Here is a 26,928-nt window from a genome sequence, read left to right on the forward strand (position 1 = left end):
GACACCATCTATTCAAATCCAAAGCAGTTTTGTGGACGTGGTGCCACGTCAACCTTCGACGCTGGTGTGGGTCTCATATGTTGGTCTCGTGTCGTCTTCACACATCTTCCCTCTTCGTTCTCTCCATTTTAAATTACTATTCATTCTATCTTTTTCAGATACGTATGCATCTAAATATATACTTATGTTTAAATACATAGTAAAAATAGTGTATTAAAAAAACTTAAATGAATTGTAAGTTTTAATTGTAATTTAGGGCGGAGGAAGTATTTCTCTCTCCTGCTGGAAGCACGCTCGATGCCGTGGGTCGGCCATCCACGCCGCGGCCACCTCTCGGAAGCCCACCTTGCCGGCCATCCATGCTGAGCAGCACCTTTGCCACCACCATCTCCATCTTGGAGAGCTCCGGTGAGCCGGCAAATGGAGCAGCCACGACCTCTTCCTTCCCATGCTCTGCTCACCCGTGGGCCCTGCCCGCCGGAGCGACCGTGAGATCGCGTAGCACTGCAAGGCTGCAGACCTTCGATTGATTAAAGGCTGAGTTGTAGACAGATGCTGCCGTTCCTTGACCAATCGTGCCCAGCCGGCTCGGTCCATTATTAGAGGAAGAGGAACTACACGATTTGCAACTTTTGCCGAGAGAATTTAAGCAGGTGGCCGACGGTGCCGTAGTATTATAATCTATACTAGTCTTTAAATGTTGGTCGGTGATTCTCAGTCCCAAATTCACTGTTACTCTCAGCAAAGTGTTGAATTATACTGTAACACTGTCAGCCATTACACAAAAGAATAATAAACAAATCAATCCCCCCGTCGCCACCTGTGAAGCGCTCGGCCATGGCTGCAAATCCTGTAGTGAATCGACATTTGCGTTTGGCAGCGCTCCCTCCGCTCCGCGCCAGATTCTGCGGAGCGCTGCCAAACGGGAAAACCGGCGTCAGCTCCTCCATAAAATCGGGGCGAATCAATTCGCCCATTCGCCCGATTTCACATCTACTGAGAAGCGGAAAAAACCTGCTCCCCACCGATTCCCTTCGTCTTTCTTCCTCCATTGTCGTGTCGAGCCCGCCGCCGCTCGTCTATCTCTGCTTGGGCGCCGATCCCCTCCCGCCGGTCGTCTCCCCTCCCGCTGCTCGTCTCCGCCCATGTACCGGCCGCTGGTCCCCTCTTGCCGCTCGTCTCTGCCCGCGCCATCTCTCCAGCGCGCCGAGCTCCGCCCATGCCGCCTCCCTACGCCATCTTCCCTTGCCCTCTCCGCCGCCTACTCGTCGCCAATCTTTGCCGGCGCCACCCCTCCTTGACGCTGCCTGCCCCTCTCTCTGGTTCCACTCGCCGCGTCTTACCTCCCTCGCCGAAGCTCGATTCGCCAGCGCCGGCCTCGATTCATGGAAAGGAGAGCTCAATTGGTGAGCGGACGGGCTCAATTCACGAGAGGAGAACTCGATTCGTCGGTGGCTGAGCTCGAATCACCGGCGGCCGTCGTCGCCCGGAACTGGAGCTTCCGCAGAGCTCTGCCAAACGCATTTTTTGGGGAGCGGGAGTGGCTGGGAGTAGAAGCAGCGTGAAGCGAGGAGCGGAGCTGGTTTGGAAAACGCACCCTTAAGGTCCTGTTTGGCATGACTCCAACTCTAGGTGGAGCTGCTCCACTCCAGAACTCCAGGTGGAGCCAGCTCTGGGTGGAGTTGGAGCTGTCTGGTGAGGGTGTTTGGCTGGGAGGGTGTCCCTAGCTCCAGAAAAGAGGAGTTTGAGGGTAGATTGCCTTTCTTGCCCCTGGTTCGACTTGAACTACTTATCACAAATATAAAATGAAACTACATGCATTGAAGTCCAAAATAATAATAAAAATTACATGTTCCAAAAATTTAAAATTTCGAAATAAATTCATAGTTCCAAAATAAGGTCGTTACAATAATCATTGCACTAATTCCATGCTAGGGCAATTGATGTAGCCATACTATCACGAAAGGTGTCCAGTCACAAAGCTTGATTCCGAAGTTGATCCATCGGAGGCATGTTGAGACACAGCATACTTGTTGTATCTTTCCGGAATAGTAGGCATGTAGGTAGGATCTCTATCAAAATTAGCAAAGTCCACATCAATGCCAGCATGTTCACGTATGAAATTGTGTAGAACCATAGTAGCAGCAACAATCTTCTTTTGTGTGACCATTGAATAACCGGGCATCTTGTAAAAGATTTGCCATTTCATTTTTAACACTCCAAACGACCGCTCAATAACATTACGAACAGATGAGTGTATACGGTTGAACTTCTCTTTTGGAGTATTTGGTTCCATACCTCGATGCCACTCGGGTAAGTGGTACCTTTCACCCTTGTATGGAGCCAAATACCCCGGACGATTAGGATAGCCCGCATCTACAACATAGTACTTGCCTACACATATGTAAAATAAAATAAGTTTGTGCATACAAATATGAAAAGGAACATAAGGAAAAATATTTACCTTGAGGAGGATGTGGGAAGACATTTACATCTGCTTCCAATGCATGGTACAATACACTAGTGTCATGCAAAGAACCCGGTTGACCCGCAGCCACATAGGTGAAGCGCATATCAAAATCACAAACAGCAAGCACATTTTGAGTTGCAATTCTAGTCTTACCAATATATCTCACTTGTTCTTCCGGTGATAAATACACACGAATATGGGTTCCATCAAGTGCACCAATGCAATCCTTAAAGTATGGGTATGCTCTCTTGTCATTCCTAATCCTCTTTTGCACATTGCGAAAATTAGGATCTGTTGGTCTCAAGAAATCTTGTGCCATGGCAACCACACAATTTAGAACTTCATGAAATTTTCTACTAATGGTTTCACCTGAGTGTTTGAACTTATTCTGTCCTCTTCTATTTGACTCACACCCACCACATGTGAATAGGAAAATGGCCAACATTTCAAGAGTATTCATGTGCTTCGATGGTTTTAATCCGTACCTCTCAACCAACACATCATGAAGATCCTGAAAAATAACCTCATTCATCCGAAGCATTCGATGGCACTCCCCTGGAGTGTTTACCGTCTCCATCAGCCATCCCATTCCACTCTGTTGTGAAAACATAAATCTCGGCGGTGCCTTATCCATATATGAGTCATGATAACTTTGTGCTAGCTTACCACAGCTCTCAACCATTTTAAAAAAAATATTCACCATCAGAATCACTAGATTCATCAGACTCACTTGAAGACATCTGTGAACATTGACATAAATGAAATGTAAGATACAACTGTCATACATAAATAAAATGCAATAAAATAAAATGTACCACACATGCGACAAAAATAAAATAGTAGCATACACAAATGACATCACTCTCACTAAGCCAATTTCTATTTTTCATATTTATCATTGTACTTCCTCCTAAGCCAATTGAACCTAATCTCATTAGTAGGCAAGGTCATGAACATCTCCCTTTGCTCCTTCTTCACAAACAGTTCAGACGCCATGTAATGTTCATTGCTATCATAGCCGGCCCCACAAGCAATCACAACCTCCATCACTTCCTCAATAGAATATTTTCCATGTCTCTTCGAAACATATTCATTAGCTGAACTTGCCATACTTGTTACTGCTTCTTGAATTAGGAATGCATTTCCAGACTTCGCTTTTTTACCACTCCTGTCAACAGGCCTTGCCAGTCTCTTGCCACTGGCAGGTGAAGGAGAAATACAAATATCCTCCTCTTGTGTTTCAGGAATGAAATCATCACCTTCTGGCTCAAAATTGGTTGCCTCATCTTGTGTCACATCAACATTTTCGGTTGCTTCAACATTCACAACATGAGGAGACCAATGATCAATACCAATAGTAGTAATGTCAGCAAAACACTTGGCTAATTCATCTTCATTCTCAAGGCCCTTCTTTTTGAACTTGCCACAACCCGGAATGTCCAGAAATAAGCACATAATAATAATATTATTATATGTATTATCAACAGGTTTGACATATGCAAAAAAATATAGCAAAATTTTTTAACCAACTTACAGCTCTAGCTTTTTTCCACCATTCATCATCCATAGCAATAGTCTTCTTTATAGGATCCCAACCAGTCCCTGTTTGCCTTAGCATTAGTTTCTTCCATGCTTTGAAATCTTCCTTCAACTTGTCCCATTTGTTCTTGATCTGACCCTTGGTAGCCACAATTCCAGTCCTTTCCTTGAACCCCTTCTCAACCTCAGCATAACCAAGTGCATTCAAGTGTGTGTTTGGCCGATTTCCTTTTTCAACTTGTTCGGCAAACAACACACACAGCACTCGAGTGTTCTCCGAATTCCAACCAATTTCTAGCATCTATCGAACTCACAAATTTCATATTAGAAGGCCTCGAGTATATCAATTTTATACACACACAGCACTAGAGTATATAAATTTCATACACACACAACAACCTCAAAGGCACAATCAAAGGTGTACTCCTGATGCATTTCAGTTAATGAAAAAAAAGTTTTTGCCATACCTTGTGGCCGGCGGAACTCCTCGAGATGCCAGGGACGGTGGGGGATCTCCTCCTGATGTGTTTTTGATATGTGCTCTCTGTAATAATTGACAATGATTAGAAACATATCATAAATTTTGTTATGAATTTCCTCCAGGAAATAGGCGGGGCTTCTGACGGAGCGGAGGCCCGTCGCCGGAGGCTTGGGCCGGAGCGTTCGCGGCCGGCGACGGGGCGCTCGGCCGGCGGCGGGCTTCGGGGGCGGGCTCGTCCAGATGCGGCGGGAGGCGAAGCAAGGTGGCCGGGCGGGGGTAGGAAAACGGCGGCGGGCCTACGGCGGCTGGCGGCGGGGCTCGGCCGGCCGCTGGCGGGGGTGGACGACCGCCGGCAGGGGCGGCAGCGCGGCTAGGGTTGCGCCAGCACAGTACACGCGGCGCGGACGGGACTACTCACGCGAGGGAGAAAAACAGAGGCGCGAGGGAGAAGAATGAAACGTTATTTTTGTGTAATCAGTGGCAATGGTGGGTAATTACCCACCAACTCCACGAGGAGGTTCAAAAGAGGGGGTTTTGGAGCAGCAAAAGAGGTGCTCCAAAACTCCACCCCCATTTGTACTACATCTCCATGGAGTTGGCAGCTCCATGGAGTTTTGAAGTTGGGGTGTTTGGCTACTTTTTTTGTTGGAGTCGCTGGAGTTGTGGAGTGGAGTTATGCCAAACAGGGCCTAAGTACCGGCGAGGAAACCTAGTACCGATTTCTCGACAGGTACAGATGTTAAAAGATTTTATGCTAAAAAATAAAACGTTAGTGCTAGCGCCCGGACGTCCGATAATTTTATTTTATCGGACGCTCCGTCGCAACATTGAAAACTAACTATCGAAACATAAAAAATCAACACTTGCAACACCGTGGATTGCAACACCTTTACGTGCATGAAACATCCCGAATTGCTTCGTGCAACATTCAAAACAGACACATTGCAACAACAAAAAATATCTCTTACAACATTGCAACAACGAAAGAAGAGACGAAACAAAGAAAACAACTATATGCAACATCATGAACAAGTTGGTGCAACACCCGATTGCTGGCAAGTCAGACTGTTGCAAAAAAGATGAAACATCAAAAGCCACCGTTGCAACATCCAAAAATAACTATTGCAACACTATGAAACATCAAAAGCCACCGTTGCAACATTAAAATGACTATTGCAACACCATGAGGTACCTATTGCAACACTCAGATCCACGACAACCAGCCTGCCCGTTGTCGGCCGAAGGAGAGGAGATGCCGCCGGATCTAAGGAGGCTGCCGCTGGTCGGGGTAGGGGAGGGTCAGGGGCTTGCTCGGATCTCGCCACGATCGGGGAGAGGACCACTGGATCCGAAGGCGTTGGGCGCTCCCGGTGGGTTGAGGACGCTGGAGTGGGGGGAGCGACGCCGCCTGGGTGGGGGACAAGGCAGCCGGGGTGGAAGAGCGCGACGCCGTCGAGGTGGGGAGGAGGATGCCAGTGTGGAGCGCGGGTGGGGGACGAGGCCATCAGTGAGCACGGAGTAGGAGCGGCCGGCCAAATCCTCCACATCCGCTCCACCGTTTCCAAATCGCCAGTACCCGAAGCTCCCTCATCCTCTGAGCTCCGCCCCTAACCCCTCCATTGACAGCCCCGAGCATCGGCTGGCCCAGGATTCGAGTTTTCCCATGATCGCTGTTGCCGCCAGCTGCCAAGCTCGACCCCACTGGCGAACTCCGCCCTCCAGTCCCCTTCGTCACCAACAAACCCTTCAAATCGAGTCCCGGTGAGCCTGCAATGCGCCACGAACACGACGAGGGGCGGCGCGGGTGCAGAGCAGCTCCTCCGGTGGGCGCACGACAAGTGGCGGCACGAGAGGAGCAGCTCCCCCCATCCGTCCGGAAGAGGAGCAGGCTAGGGAGGAGCACCGCGACAGCGAGGTGCCATGGCCTCCGTCTCTCCTGTGTCGGGGACGAGAGCACTTGGAGCTTAGAGAAGAGAACGAGTGGAGAAGACAACGAGGGGATAAGAATTCATGGAGGTTGTGGCTGGGTCCCACATCCGATATTTTTATCCAGCGTTGGACGCAAGGATCCTAGCATTACCGAAAATAAAAATGTTAACAGATTTTATGCTAAAAAATAAAGATGTCGGTACTAAAAGTGTTAAAATGTTTTCTGCTAAAAAATAAAGAAAAAATAATTTGAACCATCGGGAGGCTCACACAAAATAAGCAAGTGCACAATGTGTGGAATTCAAACGACTTTTAGCCTTGCGCGAGCCTTCCTCGAAGTAACCCATAGAGGATCTTTTAATACCGAGTGATGTTACCCAGTCGTTTTTTCTTCTTTCAAAATACGTTTTGTGGTCTTTCTCTTTATTTCCGTGTGATTTTTTAGTGAAAATTGTTTTTTCCATTATGAAAATGGCCCAGGCCATAAAAATTTTGATGATTAATGAAAATCTAGTGTTTGCTAGATATACTTTTGTAGGGGTTTTGTAGCTCCCAAGAATTAATTCTAAAATCATCAAATTGAGAAGAAAAATAAAGATTTAGAAGAATGTTGATGCTCGTTATTTACACACTTTTAGTGTTATTTAACTAGTGTTTTCATGCTTATTCTTACACTAACCCGCCACTTGGCACGTGAAATAACCCCATTATTGCATATGCGTTGCATTTTGGAGCATGTTGTGTTTTGGCAGGAAATGCGACATAATCAAGGGGTTTTTACGAGGGGCTAAATGAATATTTGGACATGGGTCGTCGTGGGGAGTCAGTACGAGGAAGGAGAGGACCAGGAGAGCCAAAAAAGGGCCCAGGCCAATTGGCCTGGGACCCTCTGGGCCAATTGGCTTGGCCCATTTTGGAGCCTGGTCGAGCCACCGTTTCTTCGGTGTGACGTCCACGACATTCTCTAGGTTTTTTCACCGACATTGACCCAGAACCGCCACCAAAAAGAGACTATAAATACAACCTCATTAGATCAAGGAGGAAAGAGAAGCAAGAGAGAGTAGAACACCACGCAAACATCATCCACCGCCACCACAAGAAGGAAAAATGGAGATAAGATTGGATCCAGAGGAGGCCACATGAAGAGGAGCACCAGAGGAGGTAGAAACCTCCCAAGCCGATCGCCTTGGAGGTACTCAGGCCAATCGGCCTGCGGCTTTCCTGCCCTCGTTCGTCATCATTTTTGGTCCAGTTGATCTACAGGGTGTACTTTACCCCAAAATTCATCAACATGTGTAAGATCATGGGGTAATACCTTTGTTTATCCTTGGTGTTGCATGGAGATCTTGATTTGTAATCGTTGAACCTTGTGTTTAGGATACATTTGTTGTTATTCATATCTTGATGATGCTTTTCATGAAAGGCTGGTCAGCACTTTGGGTTGCTATGTTGCTACGTAGAACGATCAGCATGCCTTGTTCTTATCGTCCAATAATTGAGTACCCTCATGTAGTGACAGTAGAAAGTGTTGGGCATAGTTCACATCTACCCACAATGGCACTTAGATCCAGTTCTCTCATTATATGGCGATTGCATCTACAAGTGATCATAGATCCTTAGGACAAGCGTTTTATCTATCTTGTTCGCATCATCTACTCTCTCTACTCAATTTGATCTAGATTGCTTAGATTGGTTAGATTAATGTCATTATACATCAAGTTCTTTTGGTTAATTAGATTAATACCTAGTTAAGCGTGCAAATCCATTTGTTCCACAGATTGATAAACCTTGGGAGAATACTCTGAGGGAAAAGCTACAACTGATCTGTGCGCCTGCAGTTTAGAAACATCCAAATGATAGAAAAAAATTAAGATGGTAATGAAGGTCACCCATCCTAGTACTACTCTCACCCTAGCATGCTTAACTTCGGAGTTCTCATGGGATCCGATGCTTTTAGTGCCGGTATGATTGCATCTGACATACTTGCCACTCTCCTACCTCTTATACCCGTACCACAATACGCCACCCAAGCTGCGCGGCCCTGCATCATAAGTTCTCCACGTGGGGTCACCTCACCATTTTATTTTCCCATCGCATTACCGTCGACCAGAGATGCATCAAACAAATATATGTAAGAGAAGTGAACGTGAAAATTCGAGGGAAAAAAAGGAATGCAACACGATGACTTTCCAAGAGGTCACCCACCCATCCTAGTACTACTACTCATCCAAGCACTCTTAACTTTAAAGTTCTAATGGGATCCGGTGGTTTTAGTGCTGATACGATCGCATCCAATATATTAGCCACTCTCCTGCCTCTTATGCTCATACCACAACGCGCCACCCAAATCACATAGGCTCGCATCCGAAGTTCTCCATGTGGGCCACCTCACCGATTTATTTTCCATGCCTCAGATGTTCCCACCGCATTATCTATCCAACCAAAGATGCATAATAAATGTACGTAAGAGAAATGAATGTGAAAATTCGAGGGGAAAAAAGGAATGCAACATGAGAACCTTCCCAGGAAGTCACCCATCCTAGTACTATTATCATCCAAATATTCTTAACTTCGAAGTTCTGATAGGATCTGGTGCTTTAGTACTGCTATGATCACATCCACGTACTTAGATAGCTTCATCAAGCTGTGGTTGGGGGAAAAGACTCTACTAAGAAGGCTGGCCAATACATTGAAGAACTGGCGGATTCTGTGCACCGATGGGCAATTGACAAAGCTGGACCATGTGGCGGAGGAGTTGGCGAGCAGGTTGAGGCAACCTCTGCGCCTAAATGGTGGAAAATAGGAGGTGAACATAGCGTCATCAACCTTCCGGGAGCAGGGACCGTCAGGTTTGGGAGCGCCCAATGGAAGAGCGGACTCCACCAGTGCAAGTCCTTTGGAGGTCGTCGAAAATCGCATCGCTGAAGTTGGGCTAAACCAAAATGATGCAGCTACTTGCTCTGTAAGAGCAGGTATAATAAGGTCCGGTCAGCAGGCTGTAACATTTTCCACGTCATTGAAATCCTAGGTGGAGGAGTGAGAAGGGAAGAGAGAGAATGGAGCGGGCGTTTCGTTCGTCGCCCGGCTGAAGCGCGTGCATTGAGAGAAAAACGCGTGCTTTCAATTTCAGCCCGACGCGAGCAAAAACAGTCGCCGCTTGTTTCTCAACCGGATCCCCTGCGTCTCTCCCGCGACCCCTCGTAGATTGCCTCGTTCGGCCGCCGCGCACCTGATCGATCTTGCCTCCCACCAAGTCGAGTTCTCCTATGCCAAATCGTACAATAAATCCCCCAATTTCACTCCATGGTTACCAAATCCGTCCCCAAATCGCCATCTCCAAACCACAGACACCAATTCGACCTCAAGCCGCAGGCTGCAGCAAGATGCGCCGGCGCCTCGCGTGGCGCGGGAGCCATGCCCGCGGCGGCATCCGGCGGGTAGCGAGCGTGGCACGGGTGGGCTACTTGCTCAAGCCGGGCAAGGGCGAGCGACACGCTTCGGCGAGGGCTAGCGGCGCGGCTAGCTCGTGCCGAGCCATGGCGGGCTGCGACCGGCACTCAAGCAGGCCCCGCGCGTGGCAGCGGTCTGCGGGAGCAGGCGGTGGGCTGCAGGAGGAGGTCGAATTGGAGCAGGAGCCGAACATAGCTGACATCCAGTTTTTGGAATTTCCTGCACATATGTTCTTCGTCTTCGAATATCTTGTCTTGCATGGGCATCGGTCCTTCCTCTGATCTACTTTTTTGCTCCGTGATTTGCTTAACTATTTCTCTGCGCTCAACAACTGTGCAGCCGCAGCCCAACACATGCTAAACATCAACTCAAGATTTCGGTGCATGAGCTTTGTTTGATTGCTTGAAGTTGTGTCACAATACTCCTAAAATACCGTCGAAATTTACCTCCACGGCCACAAAGATGCAGAGCACAGTGGATGGAATACACATGCAATCATTAAATATTGCTTCTTTATTGAAATCCTCAGCTTAGCCAATCTATTAGCCAAGCCACTATACAAGCTAGCTATATTGTTAGCTTTATATGACATGGCACTAGTATTTAGCCAGCAGCAGGCTAAATTATTAGCCTTGCTCTGATGGGCGCGTGAGCGGGTTCATTGCCTTGCCGCTGATGGCGCTGAACAAGCGCGCCGCGTGTCGATGGCGACCTGACGGAGTCGGGAGCGTTGGTCATGAACTGGCCCGTCGACCATGCAAAGTCAACATTTTGGGGCCCACTTTTCTCAGGATTTCATGTTTCTATCTACACCTATAAAGAACGAAAACTCTTATGTTCACCAAAAAGTTTGGTGTTTAGAAAATTTCTTTTTGAGCCAAATATTGATAAATGTAGCACTTAATATTTTCATTCAAACTTGTGTCCACATATAAAATTTGAATTTGTTTTAGAAATCAAACATGACATCATACAAATATATCAATAATTTGAGACATACTATGTGTAATTATTTCCATATATACAAATATTTAATGTTGTACGAATATTAAGATTAATTGAAATGTCACCTTGTTCTACTATACTAACATTTATTGTAGATACAATTACAAAAAAGCTACAGTCTCATGCCACATTTGATTGTAACATCATGCAAGACTTAAATGCTACAATTTGTATATGAAATTGTGCAGTGAAACTGCACACTGAGAGTGATAGTTTCATTTTATTCAAAAACTGATACAGTAGTTTTGGTAACAGTGCAATGAAATTACGTACTAAGACTGGATTAATATGTTCTAAAAATTCTAAAATAGCATTCTTTGTGGTAGGAGTAGATAGTAAGCTAAATGCTGAGTTTAACACAAGAAATGTTGGTCGTCAATGGATCAAATTTTCTGCACGGCCTCCTAAGCTATCATTGCCCACTGGGCCAGTCCCGGCCGCCGATCCTTTTTCGTTGGTTCTTGGACTTAGTGGGCTTCGTGGGCCGCACTACTGGGCTCTATGAGCTGGAGGATGACGTGGGATGGTAAGTTTCGTACAGTAACCAATAAAAAAGAAGCTACCTGACTCGCGGGTTTAACAGGCGAGGTTCGCTGCTTCCGACTCGACACAAACAACCCGAAGGCGGGCTCCTCCGCTTCCGCTCGCCGTCGAGTCCCCGCCGTCGAAGGGGGCGTATCAGTTCAGATGGGAGCGTCGGTGCAGGTGACGCCTCTTAGCGGGGCGTACGGCGAGGGCCCCCTGTGCTACCTGCTCGCCGTCGACGGCTTCCGCTTCCTCCTCGACTGCGGATGGACCGACCTCTGCGACACCTCCCAGCTGGAACCCCTCGCCAAGTACGGGCCATGTATCCTCTTCTCTCGAGCTTTAGCCTGTCGTCGATTGAGTTGCCATTGCCCCCTGACGAGTTGGTTCGCGCAATGCCGCACGTAGTGCACCTGTTCGACGAATTGTCTCAGTAATAGTGTGGCCGGAAGGTGGCCCCGATCGGGTTGTCAGATGCAATTCCCATCACTGATTCATTCAATTGCATAGATCGGGGGAGTTTCATAGATCGGGGGAGTAGTTTAAGCTCTGATTGATGATTGTTGCCTCTGGGGGCCCAGGAATAGATGGAGGGTAGCGGGTGGTTTGGCAAGTCCTAGGGTTTTGTGCACTGCATGTCTGCAACCAGTGTCATCTCCAGCTTGGTTGGAAAAATTTGCTGACGAGCCTCTGATATGCTTCTTCGTTGGAGGTCGTAGGGTGAATGTTCAATGTTCAAGCACCGTGTCATGAACATATATGTATGAGCACGAAGAGCCTTGGATGCATATGCATATATTGCTGAACAGCCTGCTGTTTATTTAGCATCTTGTACGCCTATGGTGTAGTCTAGTTTAATTGTCATGTACGTGTTTGGTCATACCGATTGGTTTGTTGTAAAAGGACAAGTGTTTGTTTGATGTTGTAAAAATCTGTAGCATCTCTTGTGCAAATTTTGGCCATGTCCCGCCGTGCCAATCATGCCAATCATTCATTTTCGTATCATTTGTTTTACCATTGCACATCTTGCCCATGCAAGAACGCACTCCATGTTTCTTTCAGAAATCCTGACTCAATAGTTGAGTAAAGGAAATACTTTCCCAACTGCGTATAATGCATTAGGCCATTGCTTCCAGTATGCTATTACCATCGTAGCAAATTGAATGTTAGTTTTCACTAACACTTGTGAGAGCACCCTATATTTTCAGGGTTGCACCAACTGTAGATGCTGTTCTTTTGTCACATCCTGACATCATGCATCTAGGAGCTTTGCCCTATGCCATGAAAAACTTGGACTGTCTCCACCAGTATATGCAACAGAACCTGTGTTTAGACATGGTCTTTTGACCACGTACGATTATTTTCTATCTCGATGGGTAAGCTTCTTGGTGCTCAATATTTTCCTAAAACATATAATTTTTTTAATACAAATACACTTGTATCCAATAGCACACAATCCCTCCTCCTGTTTCCTAATTCAAATTAAAAAAATGGACTTCATGTGTAGTTTATATGTTCACAGTGGAGCCATACTGATCCCAATTTTTCTTTTGCAGAAAGTTTCAGACTTTGATTTGTTTACATTGGATGATGTCGATGCTTCATTCAAAAATGTTGTGAGATTGAAATACTTACAAAATTACCTTCTGACTGATCAGTACGATCATATTCAGATGCATCATTTTAGCATGCTATACTGCATTTGCTCACATAGTATCTCTTGTTAGATAAAGGTGAAGGAATAGTTATTGTTCCACATGTGGCTGGGCACCATTTGGGGGGCACAGTATGGAAGATAACAAAAGATGGGGAGGATGTAGTGTATGCTGTTGACTTCAACCATCGGAAAGAGAGGTAGATCCTCTCTTGTGTTTATCCAGTACAAATTTAGAGTTTTCTTAAGTAGAAATCACTCATTTCATTTTATTTCTGCAGGCATTTGAATGGTACTGCTCTTGGATCTTTTGCGCGGCCAGCTGTCCTGATAACTGATGCTTACAATGCTTTGAACAATCAGTGCTACAAAAAAACTCAGGATGAAGATTTCGTTGGTACAGCTTTCAGCACTGGCATTTTCTTATTATGTTTCTTTAGTTTTTTATAATCTCAGTATTATTTGTTAGTGGTACCTTCTCCTTTTTGCAATCTCATGATGAAGTTTCTTCGTTAGATGTGCTATCCACTAACTTGATATTATTAGAGCTCCATAATGATGTGTCTCTATTTCTTTTTCTATATGATGCATCCCAGCCACTAATGCCATCGTATTTCATGAAGATTCATTAGTTAACGTTCTAGCTCATGGTGGAAGTGTGCTACTTCCTGTTGATACAGCTGGTAGAGTGTTGGAACTTCTTTTGATATTGGATAAGGTGAAATCTCCTATTTTTTAGTTGGATTGACTCCTATTATTTCAATAACGTGCTAACTTTTTTACTTGATATGTTGTAGTACTGGGTTGAAAGGGATTTGGTGTGCCCTATCTACTTTCTAACGAATGTTTCTACAAGTACTATCGACTATGTCAGGAGTCTTTTTGAATGGATGGGTGGTGAGGTAGCAAAATCTTTTGAAGACAGTGTAGAGGCCTTCTTGTTAAGGTACACCTTAAACAGCAATAAACTAAAATATCTGTTTGGTAACTTTTTGTTCTGAGTTCACTATTTAAGTTCAAAGATTAATCCTTTCTATTACTTTCTATTTATCATGTCTCATCTGAGTTGTTCTTTTATTAAATATTCATCATTTGAGCCATTATGTCTCATCTAAGTTGTTCAGCTATTAGAATTTCATCATTTGAGCCATACTTAAGTATCTTTTTACCCAACACGGCACTTCAGATTTCAGCTATTCATTTTTAATAAACAAGTTGATGTCCATCTGATTCTATCACTGTTCACTAACAACTCTTGATGTTTTTATGTCGCAGAAAGGTCACAGTGATAATTAACAAAGAAGAGCTTGACAATTTAGGGGATAATCCAAAGGTTAGGTAACATATTTATCTGTTCTCTACCATGCTGTTGGAACCTTGAAGTTAAAACTTGTTTAGAGCAGGTGGTTCTGGCATCCATGGCAAGTTTGGAGGTTGGCTTTTCTCATGACATATTTGTTGATATGGCAAATGAAGAAAAGAATTGTGCTCTTTACTGAAAAGGGACAGGTACATTCCTTTGTGCAGTCAACTCTATATAGATGAATTACTCTTGTCATCAATCTTCACATGTTTTCAGTAGCTAGCAATCCAAAATGACTTGTCAAAGGAACTATTTAGGCTTCTAATTTTGACTGCTGACAGTGCTTGCCCACACTTATTTAAAATTTCTGATATTAATTAAAAAATGTATAATTTGCTCTTAAAGTGAAGAGAACATGAACTGAAGGGGCCAAGGGCAGGGGGTTTTGGTTAACAAGATGCTAAATAGAACTGTCGTAACTTTTGGAGAAAAATGTAAATTGATTATGAAGCATTGAAGCCTCACTTCCATAAAGCTGCCAGTCTTTTTATCTTAATGTTCTTTTCTCTTACAAGCATAACTGTTCAGTCATGTATCTTTGAACAACTATCTGACTACATAATATTTGCTCTCCAGCTTGGGGTACTTGCACACATGCTTCAAGTGGACCCACCCCCTAAAGCTGTAAAGGTCACTATGAGCAAGCGAATTCGTATGGTGGATGATGAGCTAAAAGCTTACAAAGAGGAACATGTACCGATAAAAAAGGAAGAAATGCTAAAGGCTAGACTTGTCAAAGAAGGGGAACTAAAGGCTTCTCAGGGATCAAACGCAAATGCTTTTGATCCAGTGGTCATTGATGCAAGCTCATCTCATGGATTCTCCAATGGTATAATGTGGTTAGACATTATTGTAAAATTTTGTTGTCATTCTCCCTCCGAATGTACCACACATTTAGTCTTAAACATGACACATCTTTTGATAAAAAGTTGTGGCGTATACCTGTTGTTTCTTTAACTCTGCTTTACTTTTATCTGCCTGCTTTATGCTTTGACCTGATCAGGTTCAATATCCACTTTCATGACTGGTAACTATATTTATGTGTCCAGAATGATTCTTATGCTAACATATCTGCTGTTCCATTTAGTTTCCCCAAACTTGTTTTATATTCTGTAAGGTTTTTACTATTTGATATGATATGTTATTAATAATTGACTCCTTTACTTTTTGGTACTACCAGCTGGTTCACATTTTGGTGATAACATGGATATTCGCATTCATGGATTTATACCTCCATCAACCAGTGTTGCTCCAAGGTTTCCCTTCTTTGAAAATACTGCTGAATGGGATGACTTCGGTGAGATCATTAATCCTGATGATTATATGATGAAGCAAGAGGAAATGGATAATACTCTAATGGTCGCGGTGATGCTTCAAGCAGTGACAAATGAGTGTGCCCTATGGTGTTCGGCTAGAGAAGTAGGGCTCCGTGATTTGCTCTTAAGGTTGCTGCCCTAGACATGTAAATATGTGTTTAGGTTGCTGGTTCGTTTGCAATTTTGTGTGTGACGAGCTGTTTTTAGTTTCTTTCAAGGTGTGTGTTCAGGTGTGCTCTTGAGTTTGAGTTGGGTGTGCTGGATCGTTGTAATTATTCCTTTCGTTTTAATGAAATGATACACAGCTCTCTTGCATGTTTGAGAGGAAAAAAAAAAGTTATGTGCCTACAATGTTCTCATTTTAACTGCAAAACTCCTATGAAGCTCTGGCAATCTGGCAACCAATAATTGTGCTGCATATCTGATGGCTGAAACAAGTCCAGGCAAATCCAAGCTCTGCTGTTTACCAATTACTCAAATTTTCACTTAATTTATGCACCATCATGATCTTTTTGTGGGCAGCAATAAGAACCTTTTGTACAATTTTTGGAGCCTGTGTTCTCAACATTACTATATCATCTGCCATTTGTATATTGTATATTCCCTCAACCTTTCACTTCTATACTTTGTGATATTTTTGCTATGATGTTATATTAGGTACTACTTTCGGAGAAGTTAATGAGTAACATCATGCCTAAGAATGTACGAGCTATATTTCATTCGTTGTCCTGTTTCTGTTAACAAAATCCATAGAACCTTGTTGCCTGTAATCGTCCAAGTTTTTTCTTTATGTATGTTGTCCCCGAGACTAAGCTAGACGTTCACAGCCCATTCATGTTCCTTTAAAAGTCAGGTAATGCCACTGTGTGGTAAGTTGCTAGCTGCAAATAATATTGAGCTAGTTGAATGCATTAGTGAACTTTAAAATCCTTGCATGCCAAAAGTTTCCAGTTCTGTATATTATTAATTTTTTGACAAGTAACCATGTTTCCATACTCAAAACAGTTGGTTGTTTTTTAGACACTTACTTCATTATGAGGGGCCACTTTGAAATCACTAATGCTAGCATGGTCTTCAGATGGGTGAGCTTGAAATTGCTTGGGTGGATGCAGAAGTTGGAAAAGAAGATGAGAAGCTTATTTTGAATCCCCCATCGTCAACACCACCACCCCACAGGCCAATTCTTGTGGGTGACCTAAAATTAGCTGATTTTAAACAATTGCTGGAAAATAATGGTTTGCAGGTAGTTTGTTCCCCTTCTATGCTGTCATTCCTGAGTTTCAATTGTTCATTGTACTTAAAAGGACATTATCTGAATTTAGTTTCAAGAGGTGGACATGGGGTGTATTTTATTTAGGATTACTAAGTTGAATATGAGCGGACCAAATGTGTTGAGATTCAGGTGGTATTAGTATATTAGTGTGTTCAGACAATTAGAGGCAGCAACTTCAACTATCACTAGCATACTTTTGGATGGCCCTTCATAGGAGCATACGCTGTTTATTTCAGATGTTTAGTACCAGAATAGATTGATGAAGCTGCTTCATAAAATTTGTGGGTGGCTAATGTTGAGTGAGAACAGGGCAGGGCTAACTAATCTCTGTTGATTTATACTGAAGCCATTGTTATTCGGCACTAAGGAAACCTTGTTTCAGGTTGAATTTGGTGGTGGTGCTTTACGGTGTGGTGAATACATCTCGTTGCGCAAGATGGGTGATTCTAGCCAAAAGGTAACTAGAGGAACTAGCATTCATCTAGGAGCAATGTAGCAAGTCACTCGTGTATATGTTTTTTCAAACTTGAGACCAAGCATGGCATACTGATACTTCAATTTCTCACCAAGTATGCTGACAAGGTTGTAAAAGCGTATATAGCTCCATCACTTGGTTGGTTGGCGGCTTGGCGCATGACTTAGATGGCTAATGGGGATATTCCATTGCAGGGCAGCGCGGGGTCACAGCAGATCATGATCGAGGGTCCCCTTTGCGAGGACTATTACAAGATTAGGAAGCTTCTTTATTCCCAGTTCTACTTGCTATGAGGTCAACGGTTGCTCCATTTCTCTTAGTATATTGCTACTGTGCAATGGTACTGCACAACTGATGAATGTGAATATAGACAGATAAACTACTGCGTGGGAGCCGGGGAGCTATTTTAGATTTTTTAGTAGGATCAATGGAAGCGTTCACATGAAGGATGTAGAATACCAATTCCTGTGTCGATGTATAATTGTATACGGTGATAACTGGGTTGTATATTATCGCAAACTTTTTAGTCTTGTCGTGTGACTGATATCAGGCGCAGGTTTTTCCTCATTGCACATGCGTCTGGGCTATGACCGTTTGCTACCATCAGAACAACAGAAATCACATCTCAAAATCATAAAGATCAGAAATGGCAATCCATGTACAGAAACAATATGACATAACAACGGCAGAATATTCATAAAATGTTCGTAAAATCACAACCTGATTACTCAGATTTACGGCAACATAGAAAATATTTGTTGACTCGCTGCCGCGATTCATATGAAGCGAGCAAATGTAATAAACCATGCCTACTCATCGTAAGTCTGAATCTGAAAATGCAGTTTCCAAATTACTTCAGCGAAAAATGAACACACTGTTCCAAGATAAACTTCAGAACTACAAAATTTGTAACTTTACAAGGCAGCTGACGTAACTCAATAACACATGATCATTTCTTCTACATGGAACAAGACAACTACATCTTCAGTAATTGGCCATTCAACAAAACAAACATGCATACAGGCGATACAAATGAACGGCGCTGCTGGCCTGTTATAAACAGATAATGATCTAGTTAGTGTTTCCATCCTTTAGAAAAGCCTTCCGGGGTGTAGGGCTCCAAGAATCCGATGAACTGCAAATGTGGCAATAAAGCAGTTACGTGGTTGAACTATGATTTAGAAATTTTACAAGCTAAAGCTTTGCAAGGCATGATAGCTGTTGATTAAAGAAATCTTGTTGGCATCAAGTATACTCATGGGCTGTCCATTAGCTCATCAGCTGTCCATTAGTATTTACCAAGACAGAAGGAATACAGCTCAACAGAAAATCTGCTGAGGTCGTCAGGATTATGCGAGGACATTACATTATTAGTCAATCTGTGTTAATTTAAATAGGGTGTGGTCTCTCGATTGGATCCCTTTTGGAATATTCCAAAACCAGATATCAAGGTGAACGACCTAACTGCTATCTACACTCTTAACACTCCTACACCAACTAATCTTCTTAATAAACATTTGTTCATCAGAAAATTTACTTCAGTACTTATTTCAAAAAATAAGCACATTAACATTGTGACAAGGTTCACATGGGCAATAACAATCATTGTGAAATTTTTGGGTATTATTTTGAACTTCTTGGTGGTGTCATAATTTTGAGATGCCATTTGTCATGCTTATTTGAAGTACAGAAGTCCCTTAAAGAAAAACTTAACCTGAGTAATAACCTCAAAATGTTAACTGACTTTATTACATATGAACCAAAAGGTATTTTGAAGTCTGCAACTGGCAAAATAGAAAATTTTTTTTTATACATACTATAATCTAAGGATTTGTGGAAATGAAAAGGACATGGTAAATTATTGGGTGCCTGGACACTTCATCGATGAATAGTGATGTCAGCTACAAATTTGTGTTGTTGAAACTCCTCCATGCTTTTTCATTCCAGAAGTCAGTACTGTGATGGTTTCATATATTAGCAGTTTAGCAAACTAACTTCCATTTCTGTTTTGTTAGCACAGCATAGTACACAAAAGGGAAAATTGATTTTACTTTACAGCACGGAACCTGGAAACCACAATTAGGGGTTTGAGGTACACCATTTATTTACATCAGCATCTAAGAAACATCTATCATCTCACGAAATAGGAAACAACTACTTGTACCTTTGAACCATCTTGAGACCATCTGGCGCCATAACCTTCATGCACACGGATTTCGAAAACAGGACCGTATGGTTGAGTCAGATGAACATTCATCCAACAACAATCACGTAACAAAGAGCCAATGGCTTCAGATGTGAGTTTGTTCTTGTTCGAATCTGAAGACAAATGATGCAACAATGAAATAGACCATAACAGTAACCTCCAACAGGGGATGAGTACCAAGCTGGACCATATCTTTACCACTTCCATTAAAGTCGCCCCACCATCCTTTCGTACTCCTGTAAACATGTTTGGCCAATGCCCTTGCAGCATCAGTTAAAGAACAACCTTTCACCTCCAGTAGAATAAGACAACCCATCTTAGGTGCAAGAGAAATTTTAATTGCCGGAAGTTTTGTAAGATACAAGAACAAGATGTTTGGATGGGACAATATTGAAATAAAAATGGTAAAGTAATAAGAGTTGAACTTACATTTGGTTGATGTAGTCTCATACAAGATGATATCAGTGCAGATCTTGGGGGAGGTAATCCATCTGGAACTGTTCCAGCTGTTTTGGCCATACCAAGGAGTCGACCCAATCCATCATAACCCAATCCCTGAAGAAACATAGGAAGTGAAGCAGAGTAGAAACCTCTTAAAATATCGTCGAATTGCAAGTACCACCCATATAATGATTATTCAAGATGATGACAACAAAAAGGTCCCTACTGTGCCTTTACCCACATGTGGACAAACTTCAACCAACAACCTTTTTTAAATGATATGCAAAGAGAAAAGTGAACTGGCTTAAGTTGAGTGCATTCATCATGATGGTCACTGTTAAATCATCAATTTTATCATAAGAAAGTACATCCATAATTATTCTTAAATTTTTTATTTTTCATTTTTTGTTACTTTTTTCCTTCTTCCTCTTTTGTTGTTTGTGGCATTTTTCAATTCTTTGTTGTACTTCTATGTTATGCTTGCCCTTTTTTCTCCTTTGGAAAAAAAGTACATCCATAATGACAAGAATAAGGTAGGGCAGCTGTTTTGTTGCAAACACTATGAATAAAAGTTCTGGCAACATGATATCTGGAAGAAATTTTGGACAAAATTCTAAAGAGTGGCACTCACGGCAAGAATATCAGTCATAATTATGTAGGGCTGAGCTGATGGCTTCGAAACAGATATTGCTAAGACTCCATAAGAGTTTTCCCTTTCCTCTGTATAGAATTTCCTATATACTTTGACACCTGCATAGAGAGAGTTAATCCTACTGTTAGGAATCTTTTAGATGTTTGAATACCATTTTCTTAGGAAAAAGAGTGGATATTCTTATCACAACTAATTATCATTAGCTCGTTGTTTCTTTCTTGAATTGTTTAATAAATGAGTACATCAACACTGTACTTTGTTTCGGATCTCGAGGAACAAAGGCACTGTACCGATGGGAAAGTCAAGGCATGAGAAGTGCAGATTAAGCTATTCACTGTAACAAGCAAGGATATCATTTCCTCAAAGCATTGGCTATGAAAGATTGAAGATGCAGACTACATGAGTGTTAACCAAGTTTCAGAATGTGCTTGGATTATTATTTAATAAATGAGACACTGTACTTTGTTCTGGATCTCTAGGAACAAACACACTGTACAAATGGGAAAGTTAAGGCATGAGAAGTGCAGATTATGCTATTCACCATAATAAGCAAGGTAGCATTTCCTAAAAGCATTGGCTATGAAAGATCAAAGATGCAGACTACATGAGAGTTGACCAAGTTTCAGAAGACAATGCACGGACCACTTAAATAATATTAAACTAACTACCTTCTTCTATTGATGAAATACCAGGAAGGACATTTGAGATTGTCTCTGCTTGCAGCATCTCAGAGAATGAACTGTATTTCCTAACAGCCTGAAAAGAAAATAAGCAGACTGGAAACTTCATAAAAAAAAGAATAGAATGGAGGTCTGTATTGGTTAAGAAATTAATAGCACATATGTAAATATATTAAGAACACTAAGTTATGTAGAAAATAATGCTACCTCAACGTTAAGCATGAGGCATTTATTGAATAGCAGCAAAGAACCTTGTGTAATCCTGGGACAAAGAGATGTACATGAATAGCTGTGCACATTTGAATACCACGTAATGGCTAACCATAAAAAAAAGTACAGAATCCACATTAAGCGTCAGTAAGTTTAGCAGAGCTTCTTATATAGTAAGGACTATATAAACCTCAAAGTAGTAGGTTTTGTTGGATATTTGTTTGAGCTTTACAGACTTATCAGTAAACAATTATTGAGTTAACAAACTATCGAAACATGCAATTTTCCTGTAAAGTTTTGTATGTGCACAATGCTAGATTAGCAGACCAGAACAACCTGAATTTACACTATCCAAGACCCTTAAGTATAAGGAACTATAACATTAAACTTAGATTTGTTTCTGTTTCATATATATTTATATACTTCTGGTTCATCAACTTTATTGTGAGATTTTGATGGCTATAGCCAGTAGCCACTACGAGTCTATTATTGTTAACTTGTTACACCATATATCCACTTTGAACATCCATAACCAACCATTAAAACCAAATTTGAATACCTGTTGTAGTTACCGGTTGCTAACCTCCCTTCAACTGTCTTGGCTTCAGCTGCAGCAATACATGCATCAAGTTAGAAAAGGTGGTCCTAAAGGAGGTCAAAGGAAAGTGTTATTAAAATACACGATTCACTCAAATAAATGAATTTGATGTTTGGAAGTGAAAGAAGAAATGCAGGCCCCATTTGACAAGTACATAAGGATTTAGAGTTACCTCTGAGTTGAGTGAAGTATGGTTCCTGAACATGCAGCTCAAAATCGACGGCATTGTACATCTGATGCATAGAAAGTGACAAATGATCAGTCACAAACAAAACGAAAAAGGGATCCATCCCAGGGTCCCAGCCAACAAAAAGGCATCTATATTGCAGGAAGATAGGGACCATTACTATCCTTGCAGTATTGCGTTTTCACTGTATTGGTACGTTGATACTGCCCCCAAGGAGATATTATGTGCAATTTGCAAGATTCAGTTCCATCCCTACACAGAAATCATGTACACTGGAAGCAGCAGGTTACCCTGCGGCCTGCGCGTCCTGTCTGGTCATAAACAACTGACGCTACTGCTAGTGTGCCCAAAGTTTTAGTCTTAAACATTGCAGCAAATGCATGGCACCCTCCTCGGAAATTGATCCATGGTTCGCATGATTCGTGACATACTATAGAACAAATTCGCCTAAGATTTTCTAGCCTTTCATCTAGCAACTAGCACACCAAATCAACCGAATAAAGTCACGTACATCTCATTTCCAATTGTTTTTCCTAAAAAATCCATGGCTCATGCCCCAAAAAGCAGCTGGAACTGAAGCAACGAAAAGAGACACAGCGAATAAGCTTTACCAGCTTCAGCTCGGCACCTTTCTCCAGCAGCACCGCCTCCCACTCCCTCTCCTCAGGCCCCTCCTCGGCAACCGGGATCCCGACCGCCACGGGCGGCCCCGGGAGCCGTTCCTCCTCGAGGCACTGCACAATACCGGCCGCAAGCTTCCCGCACAGGTCACCGCCGTCGTCGAGGAGGCGGGCGCAGTAGGAGGGCGAGAGGGGGAAGCCGGCCGGCTCGTCGCTCGGGGTGGCGGCGGCGTTGGAGGAGAGGACGAAGTGGAGGAGGTCGCCGATGGCCGACGAGAGGGGCACGCCGCCGACCCCTGGGGACTGCGGGCGCGGCGGCGCCGGCGAGGTGGCGGGGTGGGAGGTCGCCATTCCAGGTGATATGTGTGGGGGCACTTGCCGGCGGCGAAGAAATTGTCTGACCCGTCTGATAGCGGCTGCGTTATCTTGGGGATCTGAGAAGTTTTCTTTACGATATCGATGTGGAAGATAGTACCAGGTTCCATGTTTCGATCTGGATTGTCTGACTTGCTGAACTAAAGTCACCCGCCTGAGTCTCGGGCCTTGTTTAGTGCCCACTTTTTTTCAACTTTAGCACTGTACAAAAAGAAGATTCCCCGTCATATTAAACTTGCAGTACGTGCATGAAGATACTAAATTTTTAGTAAATAAAATCAAAAACTAATCGCACAATTTTGTTGTACTTTGCGAGACGAATCTTTTGAGCTTAATTAGTTAATATTTGACAATAATTCACAAATACAAACGAAATGCTACAGTTGCGTATTTATGGCAAAATGCAAATTTGCCACTCTATTACTGTGCCGATTTCACTGTTCACAAAACAACACTGTAGCTACGCACTATAGCTGCAGGATCTGATCCGCCCATCTGCGAATGGACGACCTAAAATCATCCGAAGTCACGCTACAGTGATTCTCTGACTCCACGGCGCCCATGTTCTTGGTTGGATTTGTTTAAATGTTCATCGATCGCCGCGCATTTGCTTTCTTGTTGCCAGCCCTCCCAGGTCCCACCATAGCTCGATTGCAACGTAAATTGCAAAGAGTAAGTTGCATTGTCTTTAGCATAACGGTAATGCAACGTCATAGTTAGTGGTTTATACTATCGACTAATATAATTATACCCATTATATCATTTGGCATTAATTTAAATGATATGTTCTCCCGATGAAGCCATGCGAGGTTAGAATCTGCTCATTTCTCTCTCTTCTTCTATTTAGAAAAAATCATTTCTCATCAACTTTCTTTTAAGATAGAAAGTTATTGATTTAGTTCAAAAGTGTGTTATGCTCATCAGATAAGTGAACCTATATGTAATGTATTCCATGACAAAAGAGATAGATCTACTAATAGCCAAATGTTTTTCTAATTATTAGCACGGGCTCATTCATTCCTCCTGCTATTGATCGATTAATAGTAACGATGGTTGTTTTCCAGGGGGCGGGGATGTCAACATTGCTAGGCACGGTTTGGATTTCACGGCTAAAATTTAGCCGTCTTTAATCACATGTAAAAAAAAACTCGACCTATGAGGGTAAGTGATGAGGACGCACATAACACTTCGGTTATGCAAGGGTCAATCACTGGAGCTCGACTAGACGATTGAATTAACGTGTGAGCTCATTCCTAAATACTTCTTTTAATATTTTTGAGAATTGTTTGCTATTTTTTAAGAAGAGAATTGATTGCTATCTAATAGTATGTACTTAGGAACAATGTAGAGAATCAGGGAGTACTTGAGAATACGTACGGAGGCGGAGAGAACCAGCAAGGGATGTCCACGCCACGCGGAGGCCCAATGCACATCAAGTTCGAGACCATCTCAGAGTTTAGGAGCAGTCTGCCTTAGAATCGACACCCTATCCACATATGCATGCAAAGATGAAAAGACACACTTTTCAATAGCACCAATCTCATGTACAAAATCCTCCTGAATCAACCGGAATCGTCGAAACAAGTGGACATCTGTTAGGGTGCTGCTTAAACCGTCTTTTGGGGCTTTGGCCCGTGTATCATGTTGGAGTCCATTAGGCAAGCGTCCGGGGGTCTTGCATACCCCTAAACACTTTATATTCAGTAGAGTCGCCCAAGTTAGAGTTTGAGTTCCGTGTAGATTCAATCTGTCATTGCATAGTCACCGTTCATCAGTTGGTGATTGTGTGCTAATTAATTCAAGATTTTCTGCAATTAAGTTGCGTTCTTCCTTACTCTCGATTGTGTTCTTAATTTGCATGCAGGAGGTAGCCTTCATGGCGAGGTCAACCGGGCAGCGCACAGTTGATAACCAGAGAAGTGGTGCTTCCATTGTAGGATTCGAATCTTGCTGATCAAAAATGGGATCGAGTGTGTTGCTACTGCACCAAATGCATGAATGAATTTTTTTCGATAGTTATCCTTATCTAACGGAAGATCGGGCACCCTAGTTCCTAGTTCCCATCAGTAAGATAGCCCGATCATTTTGCTAAGACAAGACATTCTCATGCAGATTGAGAAAATCCTCGAACCCTCGAACCCCTGCCCCACCCTTACACAGCGGCATCGTTGTCCGTGTGAGACGACCAACGACCTGGGCGAGGTCTTAGACCTGTGCTTTGGCATGGGACAGATGAGGGGATTTTCTAACCTCAGCCTGAAATTCACTCATACGAGGAGTCAAACCCAGAACATGAGAAGTGCTACTAAAACCTAGGACCTGAGAAGTGCTACTAAAGCCACCTAACAATTTAGCTAGTGCTACATGTCAAAGAGCATGATTAAATACGGGCTAATTGTTAGGTTAATTGCACAGATAATGATCAATTGGTGATTAAAGCACATTAGCCATAATTAATCAATTTTAATCTTGATTAGTCCATGTTTAGTTCATTAGCACACCTAGAGCTAAATCTTAATACCCTGCTTTAGCTCATTGTTAAAGATGAAGGAAAAGAGAGGAGTAAGCTCAAGAAGCGAAATGACGAGACTAAAATGTAGGGGTCCTAAACTTGCTTCAGGATGCCATCTAGATCCTTCAAATTTTAAAATAAATTATTAGATCTTCAAACTTGTTCTTTGGTGTCATATGAGTCCCCAATCTGTCAACATACATTTTTAAGTATCATAACTTATCTCGTAGTGTTATCAAGGTCCCTAACTCTCAAAATATCAGTGATGACTTTAGAATTTAGGGACCTAGGAGAGTAGATGACATGTCGGACTCGGACATGCTCGGAGACCGAAAATGTATTTTAATAGTTTAGGATCCGAATGATGTTCTGGGATGAGCTTAGGTCCTCAAAATGCGTTTTAAGATTTTAGCAACCTTAACAACACCTCTAGATAAGTTCGAGAACCACCCATGTATTTATTCATTTCTTAAATTATGGTTCCTCTATTTTTTAATATATAATGTTTAGGATGATAATCTAATTAGTTTGTCACGAGTGTAACATATTCATAAATTAAGGTAGGAAAAAATATTACGAAGTTAACCCTTCAAAAAAAATGTGGGAGTAAGTTGGGTTTTGCATTTTTTTTCTATTGTAAAAATCTCCCCGATGATGAACCTCTATGGCCTATCGATCCGGGGCCAGTTTTTCGATGCAACGGTGCAGCAAGATGCCAACCCACAAGCCCAGCCAAAACCCGGAAGCAGCAGTCTTTGCCCGTGCCTACACCAGGGTCGCCCTCCAGGTAACCAAGCCCAGTCCATTTCTCTTCAAATTTGTTGCTCCCTTCTTTTTTTAACCAATGGGCACGAGATTGTGCCTATTTCATTGATAGAGAGAATACAGCCAGCTAGCCGATATGGTTACAAGTAATTACTCGCGAGCTAATAGACACGCTAGGTCCTTTGCCCCGCTGCTATCCAGC

At 42.8% G+C, this 26,928-nt stretch overlaps 2 protein-coding genes and 3 pseudogenes across 4 annotated transcripts; 1 reads left to right on the top strand and 4 right to left on the bottom strand.

Annotated features, from left to right (window-relative positions):
- Nucleotides 1-3,196: 3,196 nt before the first annotated feature.
- LOC117866212 (L10-interacting MYB domain-containing protein-like) lies at nucleotides 3,197-4,310 on the bottom strand. The gene is made up of 2 exons (XM_034750370.2): nucleotides 4,091-4,310; nucleotides 3,197-3,921 (listed from the first exon to the last, which is right to left on the bottom strand). The coding sequence occupies exons 1-2, from the start codon at nucleotides 4,308-4,310 to the stop codon at nucleotides 3,350-3,352; spliced, it is 792 nt and encodes a 263-aa protein (XP_034606261.1). The 3' UTR covers nucleotides 3,197-3,349.
- A 4,277-nt stretch (nucleotides 4,311-8,587) lies between these two features.
- Nucleotides 8,588-8,712, bottom strand: LOC117834884 (5S ribosomal RNA; annotated as a pseudogene).
- Nucleotides 8,713-8,919: 207 nt separating this feature from the next.
- On the bottom strand, nucleotides 8,920-9,039 carry LOC117834880 (5S ribosomal RNA; annotated as a pseudogene).
- Nucleotides 9,040-11,433: 2,394 nt separating this feature from the next.
- LOC117833091 (cleavage and polyadenylation specificity factor subunit 2-like) lies at nucleotides 11,434-16,047 on the top strand (annotated as a pseudogene).
- Nucleotides 16,048-18,305: 2,258 nt separating this feature from the next.
- Nucleotides 18,306-23,567, bottom strand: LOC117833088 (uncharacterized). 3 transcript variants are annotated; one of them, XM_034712471.2, is made up of 10 exons: nucleotides 23,066-23,567; nucleotides 22,440-22,500; nucleotides 22,229-22,277; nucleotides 21,667-21,721; nucleotides 21,448-21,535; nucleotides 20,759-20,877; nucleotides 20,116-20,241; nucleotides 19,885-19,978; nucleotides 19,645-19,799; nucleotides 18,306-18,615 (listed from the first exon to the last, which is right to left on the bottom strand). In XM_034712471.2, the coding sequence occupies exons 1-10, from the start codon at nucleotides 23,423-23,425 to the stop codon at nucleotides 18,556-18,558; spliced, it is 1,167 nt and encodes a 388-aa protein (XP_034568362.1). In that variant the 5' UTR covers nucleotides 23,426-23,567; the 3' UTR covers nucleotides 18,306-18,555. The 3 variants fall into 3 exon arrangements, with proteins under 3 accessions (XP_034568362.1, XP_034568364.1, XP_034568363.1); XM_034712473.2 differs by lacking the exon at nucleotides 18,306-18,615 and having other exon boundaries at nucleotides 19,695-19,799; nucleotides 19,885-19,922; XM_034712472.2 differs by lacking the exon at nucleotides 18,306-18,615 and having other exon boundaries at nucleotides 19,695-19,922; nucleotides 23,066-23,564.
- Nucleotides 23,568-26,928: the final 3,361 nt, after the last annotated feature.

Source organism: Setaria viridis, chromosome 8, assembly GCF_005286985.2.
Source record: "Setaria viridis chromosome 8, Setaria_viridis_v4.0, whole genome shotgun sequence".
Lineage (NCBI taxonomy): Eukaryota > Viridiplantae > Streptophyta > Magnoliopsida > Poales > Poaceae > Setaria > Setaria viridis.

What these genes read in the sequence shown, in the direction of transcription:
- LOC117866212 (XM_034750370.2), bottom strand. Translation starts at nt 4,310, where the DNA reads ATGCTAGAAATTGGTTGGAATTCGGAGAACACTCGAGTGCTGTGTGTG. An exon ending in TTTCAAAGCATGGAAGAAAC is followed by an intron (nt 3,922 to 4,090) that starts TAATGCTAAGGC and finishes TTATTATTATGT; the next exon opens with GCTTATTTCTGGACATTCCG.
- LOC117833088 (XM_034712471.2), bottom strand. Translation starts at nt 23,425, where the DNA reads ATGGCGACCTCCCACCCCGCCACCTCGCCGGCGCCGCCGCGCCCGCAG. An exon ending in AAGGTGCCGAGCTGAAGCTG is followed by an intron (nt 22,501 to 23,065) that starts GTAAAGCTTATT and finishes TCTATGCATCAG; the next exon opens with ATGTACAATGCCGTCGATTT. An exon ending in TGAGACTACATCAACCAAAT is followed by an intron (nt 19,979 to 20,115) that starts GTAAGTTCAACT and finishes ATTCTACTGGAG; the next exon opens with GTGAAAGGTTGTTCTTTAAC.